The 27460-nt window shown below is 39.5% G+C and overlaps 3 protein-coding genes across 3 annotated transcripts; 2 read left to right on the top strand and 1 right to left on the bottom strand.

Annotated features, from left to right (window-relative positions):
* The first annotated feature begins 423 nt into the window (after window positions 1-423).
* TMED9 (transmembrane p24 trafficking protein 9) lies at window positions 424-6481 on the top strand. Its single transcript, XM_039334116.1, has 5 exons — window positions 424-663; window positions 876-976; window positions 2061-2186; window positions 2303-2449; window positions 3552-6481. Exons 1-5 carry the CDS (start codon window positions 513-515, stop codon window positions 3699-3701), a joined length of 675 nt encoding a protein of 224 aa, XP_039190050.1. The 5' UTR covers window positions 424-512; the 3' UTR covers window positions 3702-6481.
* Window positions 6482-6613: 132 nt separating this feature from the next.
* On the top strand, window positions 6614-15687 carry B4GALT7 (beta-1,4-galactosyltransferase 7). Its single transcript, XM_039334115.1, has 6 exons — window positions 6614-6934; window positions 10322-10672; window positions 12475-12700; window positions 12967-13050; window positions 13183-13287; window positions 14805-15687. The coding sequence occupies exons 1-6, from the start codon at window positions 6870-6872 to the stop codon at window positions 14958-14960; spliced, it is 987 nt and encodes a 328-aa protein (XP_039190049.1). The 5' UTR covers window positions 6614-6869; the 3' UTR covers window positions 14961-15687.
* Window positions 15688-15837: 150 nt separating this feature from the next.
* On the bottom strand, window positions 15838-26980 carry LOC120304025 (rab11 family-interacting protein 2-like). The gene is made up of 5 exons (XM_039334112.1): window positions 26927-26980; window positions 25978-26328; window positions 24717-24927; window positions 21855-21957; window positions 15838-16299 (listed from the first exon to the last, which is right to left on the bottom strand). Exons 1-5 carry the CDS (start codon window positions 26974-26976, stop codon window positions 15872-15874), a joined length of 1143 nt encoding a protein of 380 aa, XP_039190046.1. The 5' UTR covers window positions 26977-26980; the 3' UTR covers window positions 15838-15871.
* Between the last annotated feature and the right edge of the window lie 480 nt (window positions 26981-27460).

Genomic DNA, 27460 nt, shown 5'->3' with positions numbered 1-27460 from the left:
ATACCGTAGGAAACCCTTGCCAAGAAAACTATGTAGGGACTAGTTCAGACAGTACCAGGAGTCAAAACTGACTCAACTTCATAAAATAAACGGGCACATATTTTAATCAGAATTTGAATTTTGAAGTGCAATAGATTTATCTTTCGTCTTCACAATACGCAAAATAATCACATTTCGTAGCTGGTACAAGTCAGTAGAACGCAATTCTGGAACGTTCTTTTATTTACAGGTCGAGCACAGGGGAGAGAAGCGAGACCGCTGAGGGCGCAGGTCTGCGAACCTGAATATTTCGAGTACTTTGCTACTTCCTAGCTTTTAACACACTACCAACTACTAAACATAGCGGCGTTTCCGCTGACTAGGCGAGAGAAAGCTCTCCAATCCGCGCTCAAGGCTTTCCCAACTTCCGACTGGCAGTTGTAGTCTTTCGGCCTTGGGCGACGCGGTGCCTGCCCTCTGCCGAGCAGGGATTACGTGGCGCGAGAGCGGAGGCAGGACGCAAGCGCGGCATCATGGCGGATCCCGGCGGCTGGTTAAGTGTGCTCTTGTGGCTGCTGCTGGTGGCGGGGATCGCACCCAGCGCGTGGGGCCTTTACTTCCACTTGGGCGAAACGGAACGCAAATGTTTCATCGAGGAGATTCCGGACGAGACCATGGTCATCGGTGCGCGGGGGAGGAAAGGGGGAACTGATTGTATCGGGGAAGGAGTTCGGAAAGGAGTGGTGGGGTCGCGCGAGGGGCGACAGAAAAGGAGGACTTATGTGCCGTGGCGGGAGTGGGGATGCTGTGGGAATGCGTGTGGGTAGGACGTGACGGTGGGTTTGGAAATGAACGGACGAGCTGCTCCGAGGCCAACTTCCCCCTCTACCACGCAGGGAATTACCGTACGCAGTTGTATGATAAGCAGCGAGAAGAGTACCTTCCGGCTACTCCCGGCCTGGGCATGTTTGTGGAAGTGAAGGACCCCGATGAAAAGGTACATTCAGTACATGATCTTCTGTGAGGTTCTCAGGTACATTCCTCACTCTGGGGCTCTGTGACCAGGGCAGAACATCGGGAGAAACCCAAGACTCAATGCCAGAGGCTCACAAATCAGAACCAAAGTAATGGATTGGGTGGGTGTAAACAGGTGCACATGTAAAGTCTGGGAAATATGTGACCGTGCCATATGTAAAACCAAACGCTTTCACGTCCAGATCCATTGTCACATCTATACTTTTCCATTTCTATTATTAGGCAGTTTACTTTTCTGTATCTTTGGAAAGTTAAATATGATTAGAAAGGTGGCCAGATTTGTTCCAGTTAAAAAGACATTCCTTTCAGAGTGGTTAAAAAAATATCAATTGCCATTTCCTTCTTGGAAAATAGCACAAAGTAATCTGGAATGAAAAATAAAAGAATGGCATTTGTGGTCCTTTATTCCCCTTTAAATTTCATTTTTGATTAGAGCAGGGGTGTCAAACTGCTGGGCCGACCCCATTGCTGTTTGCCCCTTACTCTCATCAGATTACTACAGTTGACTATTTCTAAATACCATTCTTTAAATAATGGGTTTCATCCCATACTGAATATTATATGTTTCATAATTTAATAAGTGAACTACAGTCTCTATGTTAAGAATGAGTGCTGTTCCCTAACTCTGTGCTTAATCTGAATTTGTATCTAAGTTGGAACTCATATTTACAAATGGACTGCCTGTTACTAAAACTAGCAGAATGCATTGTCCTTTCTTGAGCCAATGAAGCATTGAAGCTACCCAGTGCTTTCAGGGATGGTTGAAAACAGGCTGTATATTAAAAACACAAAGGCTGTATCTTTATATCTGGGGATTATCCTTAAATCAGATGTTCTTAATTCAGGGACTGCCTGTATATTATGAAATTCTGAGTATTGAACCATGCTGTAAAAACTTTGATTGCACTTAGAACATTTAATACCTACTGCACGGTGAAAAGGTTTGCAAGAAAATGCTCAGTCTTATTGAGATCGAAAACCTGTATACATATCTTTTTTGTCTGACTTTTCTCATGTGCATTCTCATATATCTGTTCCACTTACAGATAGTGTTGTCCCGGCAGTATGGCTCAGAGGGCAGATTCATCTTTACTTCACACACTCCAGGAGAGCATCAGATCTGCCTGCACTCCAATTCCACAAAGTTTTCCCTTTTTGCAGGAGGCATGCTGGTAAGATATTTGCTAAACTAAGAGAAGATGTTTTCCCCACATGCTTGCTATTAAGGCATCTTGCTGTCATTGGTATCTGCACTTCAGAAGGTTTATTATTTTTTATTTTTTTGCAGAGGGTCCATCTTGACATCCAGGTTGGGGAACATGCCAATGATTATGCTGAAATTGCAGCTAAGGACAAGCTGAGTGAGCTGCAGTTGCGTGTTCGCCAGCTTCTGGAGCAGATAGAACAGATCCAGAAAGAACAAAACTACCAAAGGGTAAGAAAGGCAGGATTATAACTCTGTGCCAGTACAACCTGCCAGATGTGCAACTGGCACATAGGCTTTTATCCATTTAAAGAACTAAGCAACAGATAGCAAGGAAATCTTTTCCTGAGATAGAGGACATAAAAATATCTAACTATTGGATGAGGTCAGGACCCATATTAGTCTAGCATTTCAGTTCTTGTTCAAGCCCTCATTCATCAAGCAGGAGGTGTTGATCTTTTTATAGTTGTTCTTCTGCAAGACATATGATCCCACAATTTATTTTATATTTCAGTTTATCTGAGTTATTGTAACAAACCCAGAACAAAGATCTCTGTAAATGTAAAGTTAGAAGAGATTGCCCAGATGTTTAGTGTTTTACACTTATTTAAATTTTTATTGTGTTGACCAATCATCAGTCTGGGCTCTTCACAAATCACTTTTGAATTTCCCCACCACCATCACTCTTAGTAATTTGACATAATCTGCAAACCTGGCCAACTCTGCTTACCTTAAGTCATATTTATCATGAACAGGTTAAAAGGCAACACAGATCTTTGTGGACCTTGTGACTCTTACTGCTATTCATTGAGAAAATTGTCCGCTTATCCTGACTCTTTGGTTTTGTTCTTTAACCAGTGAGGAATTCTCAAAAAGACAAGTTCTCTCATTTCATGACCACTGAGTTTACTCAGGAATCTTTGATGGGGAACTTTTGCAAGCCTTCTTGAAAGTTAAAATTTTGACTAGAGAAGTTCTTCTAGTTAGGAGATTAGACTAGATGGATAAATGCCATGGCTTGGCATAAAGGAGCTTGTCAGTTCCTCAGAAGCCCTGTAGAAGTCTCAATAACTTCTCTCATACAGCTGGAGGGGGAAGTTGCTATTGTACACATGCACATAAATCATGAAGTTCTGAACTTGGGGAAGAGGCTTAACTCTTTGGAGGAAGTACTATAAGGGAATTGGTCAACCCTCATACCTTATTGTTATGAGGGTATTGGTGAAGGTATGGACAGCTTTCTGTATTTTGCTGTTTCCCCCATAAAATGTCCATGAAATATATCCCATTGTATTTTAATGTAGTTTCATTAATATTTTACCTCTTTTCTCAGTGGCGAGAGGAGCGTTTCCGGCAAACCAGTGAAAGCACAAACCAGCGGGTTCTCTGGTGGTCCATAGTCCAGACTCTCATTCTTGTAGTCATTGGGGTTTGGCAAATGAGGCACCTGAAGAGTTTCTTTGAAGCCAAGAAGCTGGTATAAAAAAGAGAGTAATATCAGCCCAAAGTGTGCATTTCTCCCAGGAGCAGTTCCTGGCACTTCAGGTGTCTGTGTCGATCTTCTCTTCTCTCATTGGCCCTTTCCACCAGACTGGTTACTTGCCAGGATCTGTGCCATCTACCTCCCATTGTGTCAGCTCTTCTTCCTCCTTCAACATGTCAGCCTGTGGTGATTTTGGTGCAGTGTTTTGGCCCCAGGAAGATGCTGTCTTCTTTCCAGATAGTCAAGACCAGCCCCCTCCTCTCTAGCTCTATATTATGAGGATTGTGTTTTGTTTTTATATTTGCAGAGAGGGGAGGGAGGCACCATGTCTTCAACTTTTCTCCTGGCTAAATATGTTCTTCAAAATTAGACTCTCTTCTGAAAGGTGATTGGAACTTTGTGTAGCCAGTATCACAGTATATCAAGAGCCAAGAAAACATGCTGTGTTTAACTGTGTTGTGTATGTACTAGCACTGATTTCTAAATACCACCAGTGCATCACTCAGGAGAATGTTTTGAATGAGAAGATCTGGAGGTTCTCCTTCCAATTCTCCTTTTCTATATATTCATCATATAATAGGATGCAGTTTGATTTGGGGATTTGCTGCTATGGAATTAATAGGATTCTTTCTGAAAGAAATCTGTGTTACAGGATTAATGTGCTGATCACTGGGCTATTAATAAAGGATGATTTAAGTATTGGAATTTACTTATGCTCTCCTCTAGCTTGTTAAAATTAACTTTTTCTGTACATACCTACTCAGCATTTCCTGACACATACAGTACTTCAGTTTCTTATTACCTTGAATGTATAAACAGTTGCAAGGTTGCTTTTACAACAGTGCAACTTAAAATAGCAGCATTCAATGGAATACATGCAGCAGTATCTGCAGCAAACTACAGTGAAACCAAAATTATAGCATACATATGCAAGTAGGCCACCTACTTGCATCTCAGTATGTTTTATTTGTACATAAGTTGGCGTTTCTATGTCAACATGACAGACATTTTGTCACATCCTGTCGTGTCCTTGCAAATGGCCATGTATACATGTTTCTGCTGCTCCATCAATAAGATCCTAACTACATTTATTTGGAAGAAAATTCTACTGATTTCATTGGAATGCCCTTCCCAATAAAGTTGCTAACATTTGTAGCTTAAGTCTTCTTTGGGTTTCTATTGCCAAATTCTTAGCTATCTAGCAAATTCTACATAATCATTGTTATAAAATTAGGGAAGCATTCCTTGTTATCTCTTGCTCTAAATAGGGGGATGCAGTTTTTTTGGGGGGGGGGAGAAAGAAAAAATGGCTTGATTTCAGACATTACAATTTGTGATCAGTAAACTATATTCTGCTATATCAGTCAAACAATAAACTGCTTAAATTCTTTTCACCTTATGCACCTGGCTATAATTTCTTATATCCTGGATAGTTACATGTCATACTGTAACAAGCAGTGGTTCTAAACTGCAAAGTTTAAGCTACATTATCTTACTTTGGAACATAAGGGAACCCAAATGAACAAATCGGCCTGAAAAATGGATATACAAAAAGGAATTGCAAAATGATAGAATATTTTATGTTGTCAGACTATTCATTTTGCACTCAGATTGTTTGTCTGAATTGGGCCATTATTTTTCGGGAACCAGAGTGAAGGTTCAGTTATTGCTTTATGTTTGTGAAATGTTACTTCTGAATAAGCTTGAAGCATTGTTGGCTTATGTTGACCATCTGATTTGCTTTTTTATCTCTTACTGGGAGTATGGTAGGATTGGTGGAATGAATGCAAGCATTCTTGTGCTCTATTCCTTTGTCTATCCATACCTCCTTTTCACTATAGAAGTCTGAAAGTTTTATCTGCAATTTTGTAAAAAATGAGCATAAAATCTAAGTGGATGGTGTTTTATTTGGCCCATATCTGTTTGACAATTAATATATGTATTGTTTCTTTATAAGGTTCCATAGGGTTAGATTTCCTTAACGCTAATGGTAGTTTATTACCTAAGCAGACTGCAGAACTGTGTAAGACCGAGAACTAAAAGCAACTGCAATGAGTTCTGCAATTCAGATGTCACCAAATGAATCTAATGAACCTTGTTTGTACATGGTATGAATGTGTTGTGTAACTGGTTTAATAAAATGGATGGAATAGTGATTTTATTGCTGAAATACCTGGGATAAACTTAAATTGTTAAAAAACTTGAATCAGACAAATGTGCTCCCAACTGTTTCCAATTATCCATAGTACTCAAAACAATATTGAGGAATGGAGTCCCGCTCAGTTGTTTCATAATTCAGTTGTATCTTTTGATTGGACTATATGACATGCCAAGATTGATTCTGAAATAAATCCTGGTATACTGGGAAGATGGGAGTTTCTTAGATTGTAAGGAAAGATTCCTGCAGTATTGTTATCCTGTTCCTGGAATGTGGTTTGCTGAAAAGGATGCCTTTGGAATTGTTTTTCAGTTTTGTAATAACTTAAACATTTGTGAATGACTTCATTGCCATTCATTGGTATATTCACAATGTCAGAAGGGCACTAAATTAGTATGTCTATATAATCCAATTGAAGAGTTTTGAGTTTCTGGCCACCTTTTACTGCTATACTTGAAACAAGTTATCTTAAGTGGGAGAAGAAATATTGTAGCTAAAGCTTTTAGGGGAAAGTGGGTAGTTTTAATTGATGATCTGTCCTTAATTTTTTGTTTTTTGAAGGTACTTAATTCTGGTTGATATTGTAATGAGAGAAATTAAAAATGGTCGTTTCCTTCTAAAACGTGTACTATCTTTATTACATCCCACATTTTGCAGCAGAAGGCATCTAAATAGATGTTTCAGCAATATGCTTAAAAATTGGTTTAAGGCTTTAATTCAATAAACTTTAAAATTCAGTGCTACATGGAATGTTAATAAATGGATGTAAAACAATGAGCCCTTTTCCTGGCGCTATTTAAAAGTTCGCCTTGCCTCCTGTATTCTGCTTTTTATCATTCAGGAGCCATTCGCTTTGCTCATCCTTAAGCGAGGAGCTTATGTTCGACTAGGAACAAAAGTTAGACGGAACAGCTGGTAGGGAGCGCGTTTCTGGAGGGGTGCGATATTTCTTGGACCTGGTGTCCTAGCCAACGTGTCCCGTGTGGGGTGTTGACCGGCAAGTCGGCAGGATGTTGCTTTCTCGACGAAAGTCAACGATGTATCGCCGGGCGGGAGGCGGCGGCGGCGGCGGCGGGTAAGTGTCATAAAATATGAGCGACAGGAATCATAAGAGACCGGACGAGAAGATATTTGGGAGATGCCGTGGTAGAAGCAAGCCTCAATGGTTCCTCTTTTCTCGGGGCTCAAACGATTCGCTTTAATTTCTGAAGATTGGTAAAATGACCACGAACCAGAATCTATGACACGGATTGCACGCTGTTGGATATTTAAAACATAAAAACGCTTAATAGCTGGGGAACCAATGCTTTGCGGAATGGATTGATTTTTGGTGTGTGTGTGTGTGTGTGTGTGTGTGTGTGTGTGTGTTGCATGTATAATAGCTTATTCTAGTGAAGGAATGAATGAGAAAGCTGCAACGGCGGCTGTGTGAGCCAGTGCCAGAGTGCCGTTGCATAGGGGGAAGACTGAGAGAAAAGGACAGAGTCTGCCCTATTCTTCACCCCACGTTCCAAAACCTTTTAAGCATATTATTGAGCAAGAACTAAGAAACTGCGGATTGTGCAAACTTTCCTTTGTTTCCTAAATAAATGGAAGCTCTGCTGCAAATGGGAAGTCATAAGAGAAAGAGTTTATAAATAGTAGGATGAAACATTGGCTAGTCTCAGGCCTATAATCCTGGGCCTTACGTCTATCCCTGTAAAAAGAGATAATTTCAGATGATTATGAGGGAATGAGGACTGATTTTGCAGTATGCATAGTTATGCTTATTTATCTAGCCTTAGGCAGAATGCAGTAAGGTTTACAGCTTGAGAAAGCATGTATTTGGTCTTACTTCCATGTAAATACAGTTACAGCTCATGAGTGCAATCTGACCTGAACAATCTGTGATTCAGAAGCATAGTTTGCACAACTGATGTACTGTTATGCCATACTACAGGGGTGTCAAACTGCCCGCCTGTGGGCCAGTTTCATCATACTGAAGCCGCGCCCACCCCATTGCTGGCAATGCAAAAAGAGTTGCGACACGTCACGTTACATGGCGAGTTTGACACCCATGCCATATAGTATATGAAACTGATGTACTGTATTGAGTAAATCATGGTGACTAGATTCATAAAATAAGCTCCTGACAAGGCTGAGTAGCTTTGAGTTTTAGGGCCTTCTAGATCTGGGACTTTACCATCTTTGGTACTGGATGGGGTATTGCTGCCCCAGACAGAGTTGGGTCACAATCTTGGGGTCCTTTGGGACTTGCAATTCCTAGCCAAAAACGGATGCCAGTCATGGACAGGAGAATCTGCACAACTGGGTTGTGCACCATTTCTGGACTGTGAAGCCCTACTCACAGATACTCTTGCCCTAATCCAGGGGTAGGCAACCCACAACACTCAAAGAGCCACTTGGACCCGTTTCCCACCAGAAACAAAACACTGGGAGCCGCAAAACCTTTTTGATATCTAAAATGAAGATACTGCATATATCCTTTTTTACCTTTATTATAGGTGTGTGTTTGTGTGTGTATGTGTGTGTGTGTGTGTGTGTGTGTATGTAGGTCTTTGGTTGTTCGGGTTTTCTCCCGCGTAAAGACACTTCCAATTTTACGCGGGAGAAAACCCGAACAACCAAAGACCTACATACAAATACCCGCGAAAATCTCAGAAAACATATATATATATATATATAATATACACACACACACACACACACACACACACACACACACACACTAAAAATAAAAGTAAAATTATGACTTTTGGGAATATCCATACTATTAAAACAATGATCACCAAGAGAACGCTTTAAGAAAATAAAATTACATACACACAAAGGTAAAAAAGGATATATGCAGTGTTATCTTCATTTTAGATATCAAAAGTGTCTCTCTCTCTGTCTCTCTCCCTCTCTATCTGCCCTTGGTCTGCCACTCCTCTTCCCCCACTCTCTTTCTCTCTCTCTCTGTCTCTCTCTCTCCCTCCCTCCCTCCCGCTCTCTCTTTCTCTCCCTCTCTTTCTCCCCCCCTCCTATCTGCTGCTCACCTGGCAAGCTTCAAGCTGTTGTCCAACAAGCTCAGGGGTAAGCAACCTCGTCTCTTTCATGACTCATGGACTTCAACTCCCAGAATTCCTGAGTCAGCCTAGCTGGGCTAGCTAGCTCTCTCCTGCCCTTCCTGCTTCCTGCTTCCTGCAGAAACGCAGCACAGGGAGGAGCTCCGGCCAGTAAGCTTTTCAGCTCCTCGGAGAACATTGTGAGTGCACTCTCTTTTACACACACACACACACACACACACACACACAAACAGAGAGAGAGAGAGAGAGAAAGAAGCAGGGAAGTGCAATTGCCTCTCTCTGTCTCTGTCTCTCTCTGCAAAGGCAAAGGAGGCTGGGAGCCACAGGGGAAGGCTCAAGGAGCTGCATGCGGCTCCGGAGCCGCAGGTTGCCGACCTGTGCCCTAATCACTTCACACATAAACTTTTGTAATACATTCTACATAAGATGTCCTTGTATCCCAAAGCTGTAACTGGTGCAAAATGCAGTTGTGTGTGCTAAGAAGACACACACATCCACTTTATGAGCTGTATTGTTTGCCAGTTAGCTTCTTGGTCCAATTCAAAGTACTGGTTTTGACTTTTAAAACTCTGTGTGGCATGGGATCAGGTTATCTGAGGGACTGCCTCTTCCTGATTATATCTACTGATCCCATCAGGTTCTGGTAGGAGAGGCATATTGTAGGTCCTGTCTGTAAATGAGTTTCATCTGACAGGACCTAGGAGGCAAACCTTTTCTGCCATGGCATCCACCATCTGGAACATCATCCCTCCTGATGATTACCTCAACTATTTTTGCCTTCCAGAAAGCCCTTAATACATTTTTTTCAACAACCTGTGAATCCCTGATGATAGGGAGCCCACCTGTTGACTGTGTTGTGTATGATATTCCCCTGCTTATGGTTTTACGGTAATATATGTTTATGTTTTACTGCAAAAGTAGCCTTGCAGCAAGTTGGCAAATAAATAAATGGCTTTATAGTAGATTCTAATAAAGTTTTATTGTATGTCACCCAGAGTCACTTTGTGTAAGATGGGTAGCGATATAAATTTGACAAACAAATTAGCATATTGTGTGAACTTGGTCATTATTAGGTTTTTGACTTAATGCAAAATCTGTGAACTTAGCCATAGTAACTTATAAACTATGGCTTTTGGCTTCAATTTTATATAGTTTGTTCACTAAACCATTATTAAAGCAAAACATGGATCTGTAAATGCTTAATGCTTATCTCCCCATATTTTTCCCAAATACTTCTGTATTTTGGATTTTGGATTCCATTCATAACTATGATTTCTACTCTTACAGGCCATGCTTACTCTGGAAAAACTTGTGGAAGCTTGTTTTGTCTCCCATTCTTTTTTGCTAGAGTAGCCCATCACAGTGTTGTATTGCTTTTTCTGATTTTGCTTCAGGTTTTTCCGGCTCCTGGGCATTCTACCCTGGAAATGCTCTCTCTTTCAGCTCTTCTTTATTGTGCTGTTGCTGGGTTTTCTCTCCCTGTTGTGGCTGCAGTTCAGTTGCTCAGGGGATGAGTCTAGAAGTCAAACAGCTGAGGCAACGGTGCCTCAAAAACCATGTGTACTTGAACCTTTACCTCAAGTTCCTGATGATCCATCATGGGGACCTCATCGCTTGGCAGTGTTGGTTCCCTTTCGAGAACGTTTTGAGGAGCTGCTGACTTTTGTACCTCATATGCATCGCTTCCTCAGCAAGAAGAAAATTCGTCATCATATCTTTATTCTCAACCAGGTGGATCATTACAGGTATTTTACAATATGGGTGATTCAGAATCCTATCCTCATGCTTTTTTCCCTCTTTTCTAGCCTTCCAAACTGATGCCTTTTGGATGTGTTGAACAACAACTCCCATAATCCACAGGCCAGTCCATGCTTACTGGGAATTACAGGAGTTATTGCCAAACACATCCAGAGAGGAACTGTCTCTGTAACTTACTTGTATTTTGAATTTCATACATTCCCTTTTCAAAATGGTTTGGGCCTAACACTGAAATGTAAAAATTAAAAACTGATCATTTGTTGTACTGGAAAGAAAATATTTGTGTTTCTTAACCAAGAGAACTGGGTAAGTAGAAGATCAAACCAGAATTCCTAATCTTTCTGTCTCCTAATAATTATTGGATGTTGTCAAATATTCCCAGTATAAAATAGCAGCTGATCTTTTATTTCAAACTATTTCTTCAGTTTTACCAAAGGTGCTTTTTTCATGAGGCAACTGGACTTTCTTGTTTTTCTTTGAAAACATTTCACTTCTCATCCAAGAAGCTTCTTCAGCTTTGACTGGATGGTGGGGAATGGCAGGATTTATACTCCTTGCTGACAGCTGGTCATTTGCATTCAGGAATGCAAAAAAAAAAAAAAAAGAATGCAAATGACCAGCTGTCTGCAAGGAATATAAATCCTGCCATTCCCACCATCCAGTCAGAGATGGAGAAGCTTCTTAGGTGAGAAGCGAAACGTCTTCAAAGAAAAACAAAGTCCAGTTGCCTTGTGAAAAAAAGCACCTTTGGGACAACCATGATCTGGACTTATATTTCTTCAGTTATATGCTCTTAAGAATGAGTCACTTGAGACAGTTTGCCATAGAAATGGGTTGGTATTGGGGGGGGCTTTTTTTGCAATCATGATTTTTATTACTCCAGTGGAAGCTTTCAGATCGGAGTCTAGTTTATGTCTGAAATTGGTTCTGGTACTCATGTTAAAAGTCTTACATTTTTTCTGAAACTATAACAGTATAAGGAATTAACTACACATCAATGTGCTTAGTTATATGTCAGAAAACAAAAAAATATTCTCAGCCAGGTGGTACACAACCATCCTAGAAAAGTAGCGGGGGAGGGGAATGAGCTGAACTGGTGGCAGCACCGCACAAGCCTGAGTGAGAGATAGCTGGAGCTGCAGGGCTGTCAGGACTCAGCGGAAGTTCCAGGATCAGCGCTTCTGGGCTGTCAGGGCTCAGTGGAAGCACCAGGATTAGCGCCAGGCTCCAGCTGGAGCTCGGTGCTGATCCTGGCGCTTCTGAGCTCAGAAGAAGCACCGATCAACTGGAATGTTGCAACATCTCCAGGGTCTTGTGATTTACATTCAGATGCTTGGCAACTGATTCATATTTATGACGGTCACAGTGTCCCAGGGTCATGTGAAGTGACCAAAACCAGCTTCAATCACCCAGCAGATGGGGAGGAATAAAAACCAAACACCCCCATCCCACCCCCGCTACCAATCTTGGGGGGCACTTTTTTCAGTGCCATTGTAACTTCGAACAGTCACTAAGCGAACTGTTGTAAGTTGAGAACTACCTGTACTTTATCACTTTTTTTCTTTTTTGGGGGGGTCATCAAGTTTTTGACACCTTGCTAAGCGACTGGTGGTACTTGGATGTTGCCATATCCTAAAAGTGGTACAATGGGTGAAAAGGTTGAAAAGCCCTGCTATATGCTATACTACTGTATATAGATTTGAACAATTCCAGCAAAGAAGTAATTCAACCTGCCTGGGTAGAATTTTGTGACTTAGATCCACTTTTCTCACATTGATCTCCTGGGCAGGTTTAACCGAGCATCTCTGATCAATGTGGGTTTCCTGGAAAGTAGCAATGACACAGACTACATTGCCATGCATGACGTGGATTTGTTACCTCTCAATGAGGAATTGGATTACAGCTTCCCAGCAGCTGGTCCTTTCCACGTGGCTTCACCTGAGCTGCACCCACTCTATCATTATAGCACCTATGTGGGGGGCATCTTGCTACTCACCAAGCAACACTATCGAATGGTAAGTCACGACTTCTTTCTTACGGAAGCAACTCCTTTACTTTTTGCAAAAGGCAGAAGACCCTGCTGGTTGTGCTCTTGCTAAAGAAATACAGGCTTCCTTTTTTTTTTTGGTCTGGCAACTTGCTAGGCATATGTAGAAAAAAAAGGCCCACAATCCTAGAAATGTAAGATTGAGAGAATAGGTCTGCGTTTTCTAATCTTTCAAGTCTCAAATCTTATTAAGAGGAAAACAAACTGGGATTAACAACCTTATTATTATTTCAGTGCAATGGAATGTCCAACCGTTTCTGGGGCTGGGGCAGGGAAGATGATGAATTTTATCGCCGCTTCAGAGCAGCTGGACTTCAAGTGAGGATGAATCATATTTGTAGTGGGAATTGGGACTTTGGGGTTCAGGTGCTCAGTGTGATCTGGGACTGCTGTAAACGTCTTACCCCAATTCCCAAAGAATCACGTTGGCTCCACTATTCTTCATTTCAGCTCTTCCGACCCTCAGGTATTACAAGTGGATATAAGACATTCCAACATCTGCATGATCCAGCTTGGCGCAAAAGGGATCAGAAGCGTATTGCTTCCCAGAAACAGGTGGAGTTTCTCATTGGGGAGGAGGATGAAAAGCGAATCTTGAAAAGGGTTGTCTTTAGATGTAAGCTAAGAAATTCTTGCTTCCTCTTGATTAGTTACCTGTCATCTACAAAAAGTAGGCAAATCTGCATCTTCAAATGTGATTCAACATTTAACTTCCAATTGCTGTCACAAACATGACTAGCAGTAAGATGAAAAGTTGCAGAGGGCCACACATTGCCCAGTCACCAGCCAATACTATAGGGTTCACGCCTATTACTGTAGTAACTGGGGGTAGGAGGAGGAGGAGGCTATTCTAGAAACATAAAAATTGAGTCAGGATGTCATGAAATAAAGATTCTGATGTCTTTCTTTCAATACTCTGGCAATAGTAACTCTTAACACATAGAATGGAATATATGCACAAATTCTATTTATAATGGAATTGTAAGTGTCATTTACAATGAATATCACCTCCCATTATGAACTTTCATCTGAAATCTGTTTCTCTCCAATATTTTCTCGAGGGTTCCATTAATAAGATAATTCCATCTTTAAAATATTTGAATTCATGCTTTATGGTTAAAACAAACCATGCATATGATATAAATCTAGCAATATTTCTTTTTCTAAGTGAATAGTTAATGGAAAATTCAAGATGCTTTTAGCTAAGGACTGAGACAAATGTTCTCAAATAAACTGTGTTGTTACAGAAAAATATTTATGGGGAACATTCGTTAAATGTTTTTATATATTTAGTAGCCTTTGCAAGCCATTGCTGCTGCTTCGCCTCCATTTTTATATATTAAAGCTGGTCTTCTTTCTAACAGAAAGAATATGTATCTATATATGCATGGATAAAGACCATCCCTCCACATATTTATATCTGTGTGTATTGAATACTTAAATGTTAAATGTTGGGGTAAAAGGCAGGTGCTGCTATGTATTTTAAGACTAAATCACTAGACAAAATGTCCAAAAGTGTATGTCATAGTTAAAAAGAAAATACTCAGAATTAGTGCAAACAGATTTTCCATGAAGGTAAAGAACACCTCCTCATTCCCCTTTCCTATCTCTATTTTGGTAAAGAAATATACATATTATTTTTAACCACACAATCTGGAAATTTGCAAGTTTGTGATTTGACTGAAAAACAATGAACAGAGACAGTTCATAAAGCAGCAACGATGACTTTTGCTAAAATGACCTCTAACATGGGATTCTAGTATTTAAGAATCGGACCTTCCTAAATTGATGCAATTTTCACCTTTTTGGTTCTTAAAAGAAATGCATGCAAAATTGTTAAACTTAATAAGCATACAGTGTTTATAACACAAGCTGATTTATAGAGGGGTTGCACGATTTGTAGCCTTGGAGCTTCCGATGCCATGTAATTTTGTATTTTTAGTGTCAAGCTCTTGTTACGAATATTTTAAATGTTGGTCAAAATGTACATGGTTGAATGATACCTTATTGGTATTTTTTTTTCATATATTGTTGTCTTTTTTGTATAACACATGCCATTTTTGTTTTCACAGGAGCAGTTCAAGGTAGACCGGACTGGAGGACTGACTAACCTAAAATACAGAGTAGAATCACGCACTTCATTGAGTGTGGCAGGAGCTCCCTGCACAGTTCTTAATATCTTGCTAGAGTGTGACTCCAGTGAGACTCCCTGGTGTGCATCTGGTTGATGTGCCTTCTGTACAGATTGGCTGTCTTGTTTGCTGCTCCACCAGCTCATGGCCAGAATTTGCAGCTCAGCTCTCGGATGGCAAATCCTTCTGTAGGAACCGACAACCAGTCTTAACTGCCAGGGTAACATGGTTAAAAAGAGAACTGAGGATCTACACTAGTTGATGACGCAAATGCAGGGCATTACCTCTTCTACATGGATACTGCGAGGTGGCAACAAATGCAGTGGTGATGGAAACATTAAATAAGCCAAGTGCCTTTCTATCAGCTAGAAGGATATTGTCTTAGGTATCTTCATCTCGACAAGCTGAAGAAACTGTGAACTCAGAGACACTATAGGGATTAAATTATTGTTTCTCTGCTAGCCAGGACTTGAAGATTTCTCTATCCAGACTAAAACTCAAAGGAGTGTTAGACGTTTGCTTCTCTTGTGATAATTATATGCATAAATATCTGCTCCAAAATATCCTTATACCGCATTTTTCCTCTGATGCCTCTTGATAGTGCATACCTTGCTTTCTGACTCCACGAACTCTTGGCTGATCATCTTGGCTAATTCCATTTTCAGATCTTTTGAACTGTAAAAGCTGTTGACTTACAGTACTGAAATACAGCTATTAAAACAAATGGATTGAAAGAATACTATAAGTGAAATGTGCGTGAACAGGGTTTTTTTATACTACTTCTAATAATATCAAATTTTCTATTTTTTTTTTTAGTAACAGAATTCTGACTTAAACCCACCTTTTTTTTACGATGTTTTAATTTTTTTCCCCAACGCTCCTCAACGTGAAAGAACTAGGCACCAGAACATACATGTAGATTATCTGAATATGATTCATTTGTATATTTCTGGATACAGTAGTATTTTTTTTCCATTGAGAAATGTAGAAACAAAGTTAACGTATGATCAAGACCCCACTCCAAGACACCTGCGACAGAACTGGTAACTCCTATGCAGCTGCATTCGGCATCTATGGAAACGGCTGGTAATAGAGCTGGCTGGTGCAATATTAGTGATCTGTTGAAGACTCACTATAGAGAAATGGAGGGTATGAGCCCTTGGGGGAATATCACTGTGCCCTACAGTATGAAGGGGTGGAAGAGATGCTTGCCAGGGTTCCATAGAGATGCCTGCTGCCTCTGGACTTCTATCCTCTTTCAGGGGTTTTGATTTTTTCTTGGGCTGTTGACTAAAGATGCTATTGAACTGTTCCAAGGTACTTGGATGCTCGGACTGTGTTGTGTTTGTAACTTCAGAGGGAAGTTCTTTGTAGTTACAGGAAACGAGCTTCTGCAGTTGGGGTTTGGATATAGATTTCTTTCCAACACAGGTTGCTGTAGAGAGGATAAGGTAGAACCAAAAGGATTACAGAATTGCAATATCTTAAGTCCCCCCCTTCCCCAAGAGTGTTCATCTTTGAAAAAAAATAGCTTATGACTGAGGAATATTTCATAGATGCTGTATCATGAGTTAAGAATCATTTCAGGCAGTAGGAACCACTTTGGGGTTCTCCGTAATAGTGAGAATATGTGTGTATATAAAATGTTAACAAAATGTCTAAAACCTCATGAGATCTCATGAAAGTATGTGCAAGTGTTATGAGATTTGGCTTATTTTTTTTAAAAAAAATACATAAACAGAAGTCAAATAATTTTAATGGCCTAGCAGATTTGTTGGCATTCACAAGCACTGTGTTGCCATGTTACATTGCAGATATGTAGGGATAAAAGACTCCCAGAGCCACTTTTTTACATTTTCTACTCATTACAGAAACTGGGATCTTTAATTTAAGAACATTGTATTTGCCCATAACAAAAAATTATTAGATGCTAAGAAATGGGATTCAGTATGTCCCTGTCTTTGCTTGTCCTATAAGATTTTGTATACACCTCTTATCTCAAATTCTTATTTTTTGCCCATGCCATTTTATTCATTATTAGGATCTTCCAGATTTGATGGAAAATATAGAGTGCAGTCAATCTGTATCATGCATTCAAAGGGCCAAAACAGCAGCAGTGAGAAGAATCCATCAATTTGCTATTGATGTATACTGAATTCCTGATTGGTCCAGATTTGTTCTTTTTGAGAAAAAAAAAAAACTTTATGCATATGTTTTACATTATTCTTTCTTTCTTTGGTTTAATTTTTGAAATTTGAAATTATTGTTAAAATAGTGTAATAAAATGCAAAAAGAAATCATGTTAAATAGCAAATACAGACAATAGAATAAAACAAAGAGAAACAAGCACAAATAAAAAATTATTCTTATTAAAAAAATTTCTAATAACACATTCTCCTTTTCCTTCCCACTATTTCTCCAACCCTTGATTGTAACCTATTTATAATTTACAGTGAAGATTATTACCAGTACACATTTTGTCTTCTAATATATATTTTTAGAAATCATATTCTAAATTTTCCCTGTTAATATATCATATATATATGGGACACATTCTTCTTTAAATTTGGTTAGAATTCTATTATAGGTGCATATTCTTCAATTAGGGCCTCTCAATCTGATTTTGATGGCAAAGGTTCTCTTGTCTGATCTTGTGCCAAATTTGTTCTGGCAGCTCCAATATTTTTCATTTAGGTGCTCTGAGATTGTACCCCCCAAAATATTTGTGGTTTCAGTTCAAATGTTATTCTTGGGATTTTCTGAATATTTTGGTTTATTTATTTCCAGTAATTTTGATGGGCTTTTTTAACATTGTTGTTGTTGTTAATTGTGAAGTCGTGTCCAACCCATCGCGACCCCATGGACAACATTTTTTAGCATAATCACTACATATTTCCTTCTTTGTTACGATATCTCCAGCATTTATTGTTATATGATTTCCCTATCTTGGTCATTATTATCAGTAAAACCTATTTCTACTAATTTTTCCTTAAATTATAATATGGAATAAATTTGCTTTTTCCCCATAAATCTTCCCATTGTTATGTGATTATTTCTTTGAATTTTTCATTTACTGTATCATTCCATTTTTTATTTCTTCTATTTCTGTGGCCTAATTCAATCATAATTTATATAGGTATCCTAATAAATGATACTGGTTTTGTATAAAGTGTTTCAAATTCTGCTTCCTTTCCCAAACTATTCCCTTCTTTCTTGACATCACTTTTTAATTCTTCCATATTTTTACCAAATTTTGTCTATAATACATTTTTTCGAATTATTTTATTCTTTTCTTTCCTTATACCATAGGTATATGTTCATTGGCAAAGACAGCTCCTATGATTAATATTGTGCTGTTTGGCAATTTTATCCATTGTCATGCACGATAGACTGCTTAGATAAAAATATACTTTAATGTTAGAAATTGAGAGGTTACCTATTTTTTCTGAATGTTGCAAAATCTTAAGTCTCAGGGTTTTTTTCCTGCTCCATATAAATCTCATGCAATTCTTTGCCAATCCTATAAGGTTTTGTCTGAGATTGGAATTGTTACCATTTAAAATAAATTCATCTTGTCTAGTATGTTCATTTTTTTGCCACAATATGTCTTAGGCCAGAATGCTTTAGATCAGCGGTTCTCAACATGTGGTTCAGGACCCCATTTGGGGTCGAACAACCATTTCATGGGGGTCGCCAAACAACACAGTCCGCCATTTTTTCCCCTTTTCCTTAGCTGTGCTACTCCCTTTTATTCTATTGGCTTTTGAAAGCCAATAGAATAGACTCTCTTGAATAGAGTCTAATTCTATTGGCTTTCAAAAGCCAATAGGAATTGTCCAGGCTGTCTCTGCCCTGCTGAGCCCGCCAAAAGTCCCATTCTGCAAACGGTGCTGCAAGTTGTCCGCAGCGAAGGCGAGCTGTCTGGAAGTTTCCACCCCTCCCTGCTGAGCAACTACTAAAAATGTAAGTAAAAGAGGGCCAGGGGTGGGAAGTGGGAGGCCGGCAGGTGCAGGGAGGGTTGCTGGCACGCGTGAGGCCCGGCGGGTGCCTAACCTCCCTTGGGCTGGGCCAGCTGGTGGCCCAGCCGGTGATCGGCCTGCTCCGTCTCTGCCGCTTGCCAGCTATGCCTCGGCCAATGCAGGGAGCGGCACCATGCCTGTGAGGCGCTCCCAGGCAGGGAAAGTCCTCGACTTATGACTGGTTGGGTAGTCCTCCACTTACAACTGGTTGGGTAGTCCTTGACTTACAACCGGTTGGGGGTCGCGGCATTAAAAAGGTTGAGAACCACTGCTTTAGATTTTTTTCCACCTTTCGTTTTTTTTTAACTTTTTCCATAATTTATCATAATTGTTCAGAGATAGGTCTTTATTGCATATTGTTAAACAAAGTCCCAAACATTTGACTGTTGTTGTGTTTTTTTTAAAAAAAGATCCCGCTACCAGATTTTTTTCAAAAAGTTTTCTTCTGGAATTAAAATATTTTTTATTTGGTATCTTTTATTTTGGTGCCTGGATAATTCACCAAAGACTTTGATTATTTGCATCAGAGTTCCTATAGCACTCTGATTGCATAATGGTTAGTATTAGATTATCTGTATGACATTTCAAGTTGCAATTCTTTTCCCCGAATCTTGATTCCAAATATTTGTTTCTGGATCTTGTCTGCCAAAGCTACTAAAACATTTACAAATAATAAGGAAGAAAATGGATATTTTTCTCTGGTGCCTTTGTTTACTGAAAAACATGTAGAGAAGATATCATATCATTCTTTGCTATTTGCCTCTGATATATGCTCTCCATCCAAATTTTAAATTCTTGTCCTGGATTAATTTTGCTTAAAACTGTTAATAAGAAAGATTACTCCTAGTGGTCAAGGGCTTTTTCTGCATCTAAAAACACTAGTAGTACCTTCTTTTTCTTACTGTTGAGGTGTTCTAATGCATTTACAGGTAGTCCCCAATTAGGATCACAACTAAACTCAAAATTTATGTTGCTGAACGAAACATTTATTAAGTGAACTTTGTTTCATCTTAGGACCTTTCTTGCCACAGTTGTTAAATGAATCATTACAGCTGTTAAATTAGTAACACGGTTGTTAAGTGAATCTGACTTCTTCATTGACTGTGCTTGTCAGAAGGTCACAAAACGTGATCACGTGACCCCGGGACGCTGCAACCGTCATAAACATGAGTCAGTTGCCAAGCGTCTGAATTTTGATCATATGATCATGGGGATGTTGCAATGGTTGTAAGTGTGAAAAACGATCATAAAATACTTTTCAGTGATATTGTAACTTTGAAAGGTCACTAAATGAAGTATTGTAAGTCAAGGACTACCTGTATTATAAATCTCTTAGTAAATTGTCCTTCATTTTTCTCTTCAGAATATAGATTGATCTGTAGGCTTTATTTCAGAAATGCAGTACTCAGCTAGTATTGTAGTAATCCTGCAAGTTTGTCTGCGGTTTCTGGTCTTGCATATAACAATTTACTCCCTCTCTTTCTTGTTGCTGTTTTTTCTGTTTTCTAATTTGATATGCTAAAGGTTTTCCTCAATTATTTGCATTCTGGAAATGCTTTTTTTGGACATATTTTATCTTTTGGGATTCTTCCATTCCTAATATCTAATTGTTATTTAACTTTATATACTTGTCTTCATACCTGTGAGCTTAAATTTGTTCTAGTTTTATTTTTTTCCAAGCATTTTGTTTTTTTCCTTCAGAATTGTTGCAAATGTCATAAGAATTCCTAAAAAGCTTTTCTTGTCTCCCATATGGTTGTCTCGGACATTACTGAAGTTATATTTATTTTAAAAAACTTGTTCTTTTTCTTACATTTCTATAATGCACCTTCTTGGAATAACAACTTGTCATTCATTTTCTAATAAAAAACGGGGGGTTTTCCCCTTAGGTTTGCTGAATGCTTGGCTAGTAATAAAAAGTGGGCCAATTTTTTGTATCTATTTTTATCTGAATTATCCCATAACACAAAAGAGTACCTTTTTTAATGACTCTGAATCTATAGAGAACAGTTCCCTAATCATGAGTTTCCAGGTCGTAATGTTCAGCCATGTGAATCTGTTGGAGCAAGCTATATACTTATCATTTACCTCTCTGGTTCTTTACATTTTATTATCAAAGCAATGAAATATACTGTTAATAAGCTGTAGTTGCTGCTAGCTGAATATGAAATGAGTAGGATTTTACAACTGATGCTATCTAGGCAGTGGTGGAATTCAGCTGGTTCGCACCACTTCGGCAGAACCGGTAGTTAATTTTTTGTTGCCCAGGCCCAGAACAAACTTCCGGAAGTGGCATCCACACAGAGAACCCAGTTGTTCACTTATTTGAATCCCACCACTGCATCTATTCTAGGGTGTGTTTTTAATCTATTTAACAGTTTTGAGGAATAATGGCATCTCTGAAGGAATTAGGAAGGAATTAGCACTTGCCATGGATGGGAACTATTAGAGCCTTCATTAGCCTTATGCTTTCAAGTTATACAGATAGTCTTCAACTCACAACTGAGCTCAAAATTTCTGTTGCTAAGCGAGACAATTGTTAAGCGAATTTTGCCCCATTTTACCACCTTTCCTGCCACAATTGTTAAGTGACTCTCTTCGGTTGTTAAGTTAGTAACACTGGTGAAGTGAATCTGGATTCCCCATTGACTATCTCTTGTCAAAAGGTCACAAAAGGTGATTCCATGACCCCGGGACACTGCAGCCATCATAAAAATGAGCCAGTTGCCAAGCGTCCAAATTTTGATTGCATGACCATGGGGATGCTGTGATGGTCGTATGAAAAATGGTCATAAAGTCACTTGTTGTAACTTCAAGTGGTCACTAAATGAATTATTGTAAGTCAAGGACTACCTATAAAAGGCAGTGGTTTAGCCAAAAGCAAGAGAGAAAATTAAATGATTAATTGAAGAAAGGGTTTTTAACTTCTTTCCATTGCTCTGTATAGCTGGTATGTTCCTTAATTATTCACCTGTTGTCATGTGCAAAGAACTGCCAAGACTGGCTCCAGATTTCTCTGCTGCAGCCTCCAGCTCTGTGCTGATGCTTGAAGAAGACGAATCTTCATTATTAGCCTGGAAAAAAAAAGCAGATGGTACCTCGGAGATATTTTGTCTTGAAGATAACTGTATTTGAGTTTATGCTCCTTGAGCATAATCTTTGATATGCTAATAATCTACTAATCTTGGTTTAAAATACTATGCTATCATTTTATTGCCCAAGTTCAATATAATACAGCTCAAGGATTGGATAATCTTTGGTTCTCCAGCTGTTATTGGAATTTAATTCCTATCAGCCTCAACATTGTAGCTAAACTTTGAGGATCGTTACCCAATGCCCAATTGGCTGTAATGTACACAATTAGATTTATGCTAAGAATAGGCTAAAAGCTGGCTTGTGATTCAGGGTATTGTGGGAACCTAGCAATTATCTGTAGATTGTATGAACCAAGCCACCCCATTAAGTTATAACAGAATTTATTGTATATAGCATGTTATGTGGACACTGCAATTGGGTTTTTTAAAAAAGAATTAAAGCAATTAGCATTTCAATAGAGTTATACAATTGCTTAATAATAGGAACTGAGGGAGAAGGAGAATTAAGTTTCCTGTAGGTTATATTTTACTGGCTGATTCACACAGTTCAAAAGGCCTTTATCCCAAGACTGGAAAATGTACAGCTCTTCAGCTGCTGTTGAAGTACAGCTCCCATTACACATGACGATTAGCTACAATGGTTGAGGCTGATAGGAATTAAATTCCAATAACAGCTGGAGAACCAAAGATTATCCAGTCCTTGAGCTGTGTTATACTGAATTTGGGCAATACAATTATAGCATAGTATTTTAAACCAAGATTAGATTTATTTAGATCACTGTTGTTTTTAGCTTGCTTGCTTTCTTTATTCATGTTACGGGCATCTTCTAATTATAGACATTTAACATTCCACACTGAGCAAGTAAAATAGGTATAAAATAGGTCACAGAAATATAGCCCATGGAAAAAGTATGTAAAATAAATAGGATTCAAACTAAATGATATTTTCCCCCCATCAGGTCACATCAAGAGCATTTTCTGTTGCCAGTAAGAGGTCTTTCTCTGTACATGTTGAAGGACATTGTACAGTGCTTTAGCACTTAGCACTTTAGACTTATATACCACTTCATACTGCTTTACATAGCGCCCTCTCTAAGTGGTTTACAATGTCAGCGTATTGCCCCCAACAATTTGGGTCCCCATTTTACTAACCTCGAAAGGATGGAAGTCTGAGTCAACCTTGAGCCGGCCAGGATCGAACTCCTGGCTATGGACAGAGTTTGCCTGCAATACTGAATTCTAACCACTGGCCACCACAGCTCATATGCACCATAGCATATGTTTTTAGCTGTAATTCTAACACCACCTCCAATCTTTTTATAAATGATGGAAATGGAAGATAACTATTTTGAATGATGTATGTAAAACCCTGACTAATGAAGACTTTGCACTGCAATTATAAATATGGGAAAAACAAATTCACTTTAGTGAGGGATCCCTGGTACTCGCTGAGCTTAGTTCAGGGGTGTCAAACTCAATTTCACTGAGGGCCGCATCAGCGTTGTGGTTGCCCTTGGGGGGGGCGGGTGGGGGGGGCAGAGTGGGTGCAGCCTAATGGGTGAGTGTGGATGGAGTGGGTGTGGCCTACTGGGTGGCCGTGGCCAGTTCTACATCATTCACATCAAGGGTGCTTATGGGGGGCCTGGGCAGGAGTGGGACAGATCTGAGGGTCTCTGGCAGACGGGGGTAGGACCGGGGCAAGTGCCAAGGAATGGTCCACTGGGACAAGTGCCAAGATGGCCACTATAAAATTGTACATTGGCTCCCGGCTGCCCTGGGCCAGGGCCAAGACAATGGGGGCCATTCCCTCACTGTTTCCAGGATGGCTTCGCGGGCCACATGAAACCACTTCGTGGGCCATATCCAGTCCCCGGGCCTTGTGTTTGACATGTCTGGCTTAGTTGTTTTCTTACAGATGTTTCGTTACCAAACTAGATAACATCAGTGCAAGTAAGGAGTGGGCTTTGCTCTCATTTTATATTCTAGTGGCTTGCCTGTTAGTGTTGGTGATTAAATTAATTGTCATATGTTAAAATGCCTATGTGTTCTCAGATTTTATACGGATTCAGAAGAAAATAAATGCCATGGCAGCAGATTAGACTACTGCAATGCACTTTACGTAGGACTGCCCTTCAAGATCATCTGGAAACTGATGTCAAATGCTGCATGATATTTCCATGTAATACCACTGCTTTGCTAGCTGCACTGATTCCTAGTAGGGTTTCAGGTGCAATTCAAGATGTTGGTTACCACTCTAATGCCCTACAAGAGATAAGGCTGGGTGATTCATGGGACTACCCATCTCCAATTGGGTTTGTCTATCCCATGACAACTTGAGTAGGTATGCCCCAGATACCCTCTATAAAATAGTGTCATTTGGGGTGACCCAGGAAACATTCCTTTTCTGCTGCATCCTCTAGATCCTTCTGAGATTTAGATGGCTCTAATCCTTTTGGACTTGAAAACCTGGATTTTCTCCTGGTGCTGAGCTGAATAATTGTGGATTATCCTTTACTGGGGTCTCTTTTTTTTTAATCTTGATGGTGCTGTTTTGATTTTTCATTGTATGTTACTGTCCAGAGTTGGCAATTTGTCAGTTGGGGGCTGTGCAAATTGATCTAAATAACTAAATAAGCAGACAAGTAAAACGAACTTCAGTATTTTTTTAGCATAAACAGGCTGCATTTCTCAGTTTACACTTGAAGAAAAGAAAAGAAATTTCATCTTATTGGACATACCAAGCTAGATGACTGAGATAGAGTTTCTTTGTAGACTTTGTACTTCCTGCCCTTCTTGCTTCCACAAAATCTGGTGAAGAAGGTCCAAGTTCCAGGAGAGTTCACTGCTGGCTCACTAGTTGGCGATGAGATCTGTAAGAACTGGATGTCAAGCTGCAGCTGTCCTCTGATCTTCTCTTTCTTTCCTGGGCGAGATTGCAACACAAACCACCTGCAGAACAAATGCAATTACCTTTTAGTGCAGGACTTGTAGTAGTCTTCAATGCTAGTGCCATTTCAAGCGATTTATTGATATTTTAAAACCACCCTGTTTAAAAAAAGGGGGGTAGTCTTTTTTTCAGCCTAGGACACTACTTAAGTTATTGAACTCCTTACCAAGGACCATGGGTCAAAAGGTAATGGATCTGATCAGGACAAAGACTAAACTTAAATCCCATCAGTTCAATTTAAATATAGCTGATACGATTACTTTTCAATTTTGTGTATAATAATTTCCCTCTTCTCCCATTTTAAGAGAGACAAGTTGGTAAACATTTTGTGTGAAGGTCTCTATCCCTAAATTTTCAGAGGTGGTATACAGCACCCCTGTATAGAAATTCATCTTCTTCATCTGGGTGTAAGGATATTGTTTTTTTGATGGTATGTTGCCGAGGAATGTTGATGTTAATTAGTGATCTACTATGTATGTTATCCTATTATAAGTAGATAATCTGCCGAGGGCTAAGAATGATTTTGCCCCATTTTCCAAGATTATGAATGAGACAGGAGTACTTAGATATCAAACATTTAATAAGGACTGATGCTTGCAAAGTTCCTGTTTTGACTTTGCTGATTCTATCAGATACAATTCATTGAATATTTTATCCATTTAAGTTCAGTATATGATTTTTCATCAGCCTATCCCATTTCTATCCCGTCTATACTCGTATTCAACTCTCTGCCACAATTAGGCACATTACTCTAGCTTCTTAATGCATGTGCAGCATTTAAAGAAACTAAGTTGTTCAATGTTGCTTTTGCTTTAGTTGGTTTTCTTTGCTACCTGTTTGCATATAGCCAGAGTACATGGAGGATTCATATGGCAATCCCTAGCTATATAATTCCTTCCTAAACTATCTGCTATGGTATTGTCCACTTCTCTAAGGCTAGGAAAATTCAGGGCTATCACTTCCATGCTGTATCCTCCCAGTTCCATTCTGTGGCTAAGATAGGTAAAGTCTGCTTATGTCTCCTAAACTGAAACAGAACTGATAGTGCTCACTCATTTCTCCTCTTTGTTTTGTCTTGAAAAAGCTGGGCAAGAGGCAAATTGACCCTGCCCAAGAATTGGTTGAAGTGGTGAACAGATTGGTGCATGACAGTGAGGATAAGGCCATGTTCTTCCGAGTCATCCAACACAGTTGGCAGTTGTAGTGTGCACTCTTCGTGCCATTCAGGGCTCAGGTTGTGTAGTGCTACAGAGGTCCTAAATTTTTGCTTTTGCAGCTGAATCACAACATAAGGGTTGCTGGTGCCCGTGCTTCCCTTAGGGCGCAGGGAGCAGGCACGCAGGACGGTCAGTTGCAAGTGGGTGGGATGCCAGGCCTTTTCTTTCTGTAGGTCCTCATCTACCCTATAAAGACATCAATCATTATATCAGGTTTAGGAAACGGGGACATAGTCATTGATATAGCTGAAGTTAACTGGGTTAATATTCTGTAGAAAAGCAAGAAAACAACATTTATGTGGCAGAAAAATAATTTTCCCTTTGGCACCATTTTTGTTTACAGTAACAGATCAGAAATACAGGAATTAGTAAGTAGATTATCTTTCACTACAAAAAGTGGCTCATATATATAAAAGCGGGTATGGCTAAACCCTCATTCCAAAAGAAATGCAAGAGTCGTGTTCTAAAAAGTCAAGGCTGTATCCATATCTTGGAGAAATTTATTTGAGCTGATAACATTCAGAGCATAATCGTTCAGCACCCTATGGTGACAGCTAGATTATCATCAGCTGGAAAGGAAGGCATGAGAAGGGAAAGCTGAGTAGAGCAGAGCTCAGCCAACAGCATTGGTCCACTCTTTAATCTGATCCCTTTCTACCTGCTAAAGCCAACACAGCAGGGTCACTCCAAGGATGACCGAACTAATCAAAACTTCTTGAAAAAAGGGATGACAGATATAATTAATCATTCTTAAAGGGAGCCAATATATGTGGAGCAATTCTACCTGACCAATGGCAAGGACCTTGTCCCTCCTTGATTTATATGCAGCTCCATCTTATCAAACCCTCCACCTCAAAACTATTTTCTGAATAACTCCATTCTAGAACATGGAAGCTGCTTGGGTGGACAATCAGTGGGTGGATTTCTGGCTAACTCCACCCACCTATTCAACAAGGCCCTGCTTCATAGTAAATCCAGTTTTGCTGACAAGCAGTATCTAATTTAGCATTATGGGAATATCTCTGGGAATGAAAACCTAATATTGATTTTTAAAAAAGATTGCTGCCTCAGAGTTCAATAAAGCTGCCACTCCTAAGGTTCTTCTCTCTTCTTTCTATCCAGCTGCAGGATAGTTGCCTATCTTCTGCTTAGTTGCCCTCTGCAGTGATCAAGGAAGACAAATTATAACGGATTCAGATGTGATCTGTTAACATAATAACAGAATAACAGATAACAGAATAACAGAATTGGGAGGGACCTTGTAGGTCTAGTTCAACTCCCTGTAGGAGTCCCAACACCATTTCTGACAAATGGCAGC

This window comes from Crotalus tigris, unplaced genomic scaffold (genome assembly GCF_016545835.1).
Source record: "Crotalus tigris isolate CLP2741 ecotype Arizona unplaced genomic scaffold, ASM1654583v1 scf7180000017625.6296891, whole genome shotgun sequence".
Classification (NCBI taxonomy): domain Eukaryota; kingdom Metazoa; phylum Chordata; class Lepidosauria; order Squamata; family Viperidae; genus Crotalus; species Crotalus tigris.
Note: the sequence above shows the minus strand (reverse complement) of the source record. Positions and strands in the feature narration are given on the sequence as shown.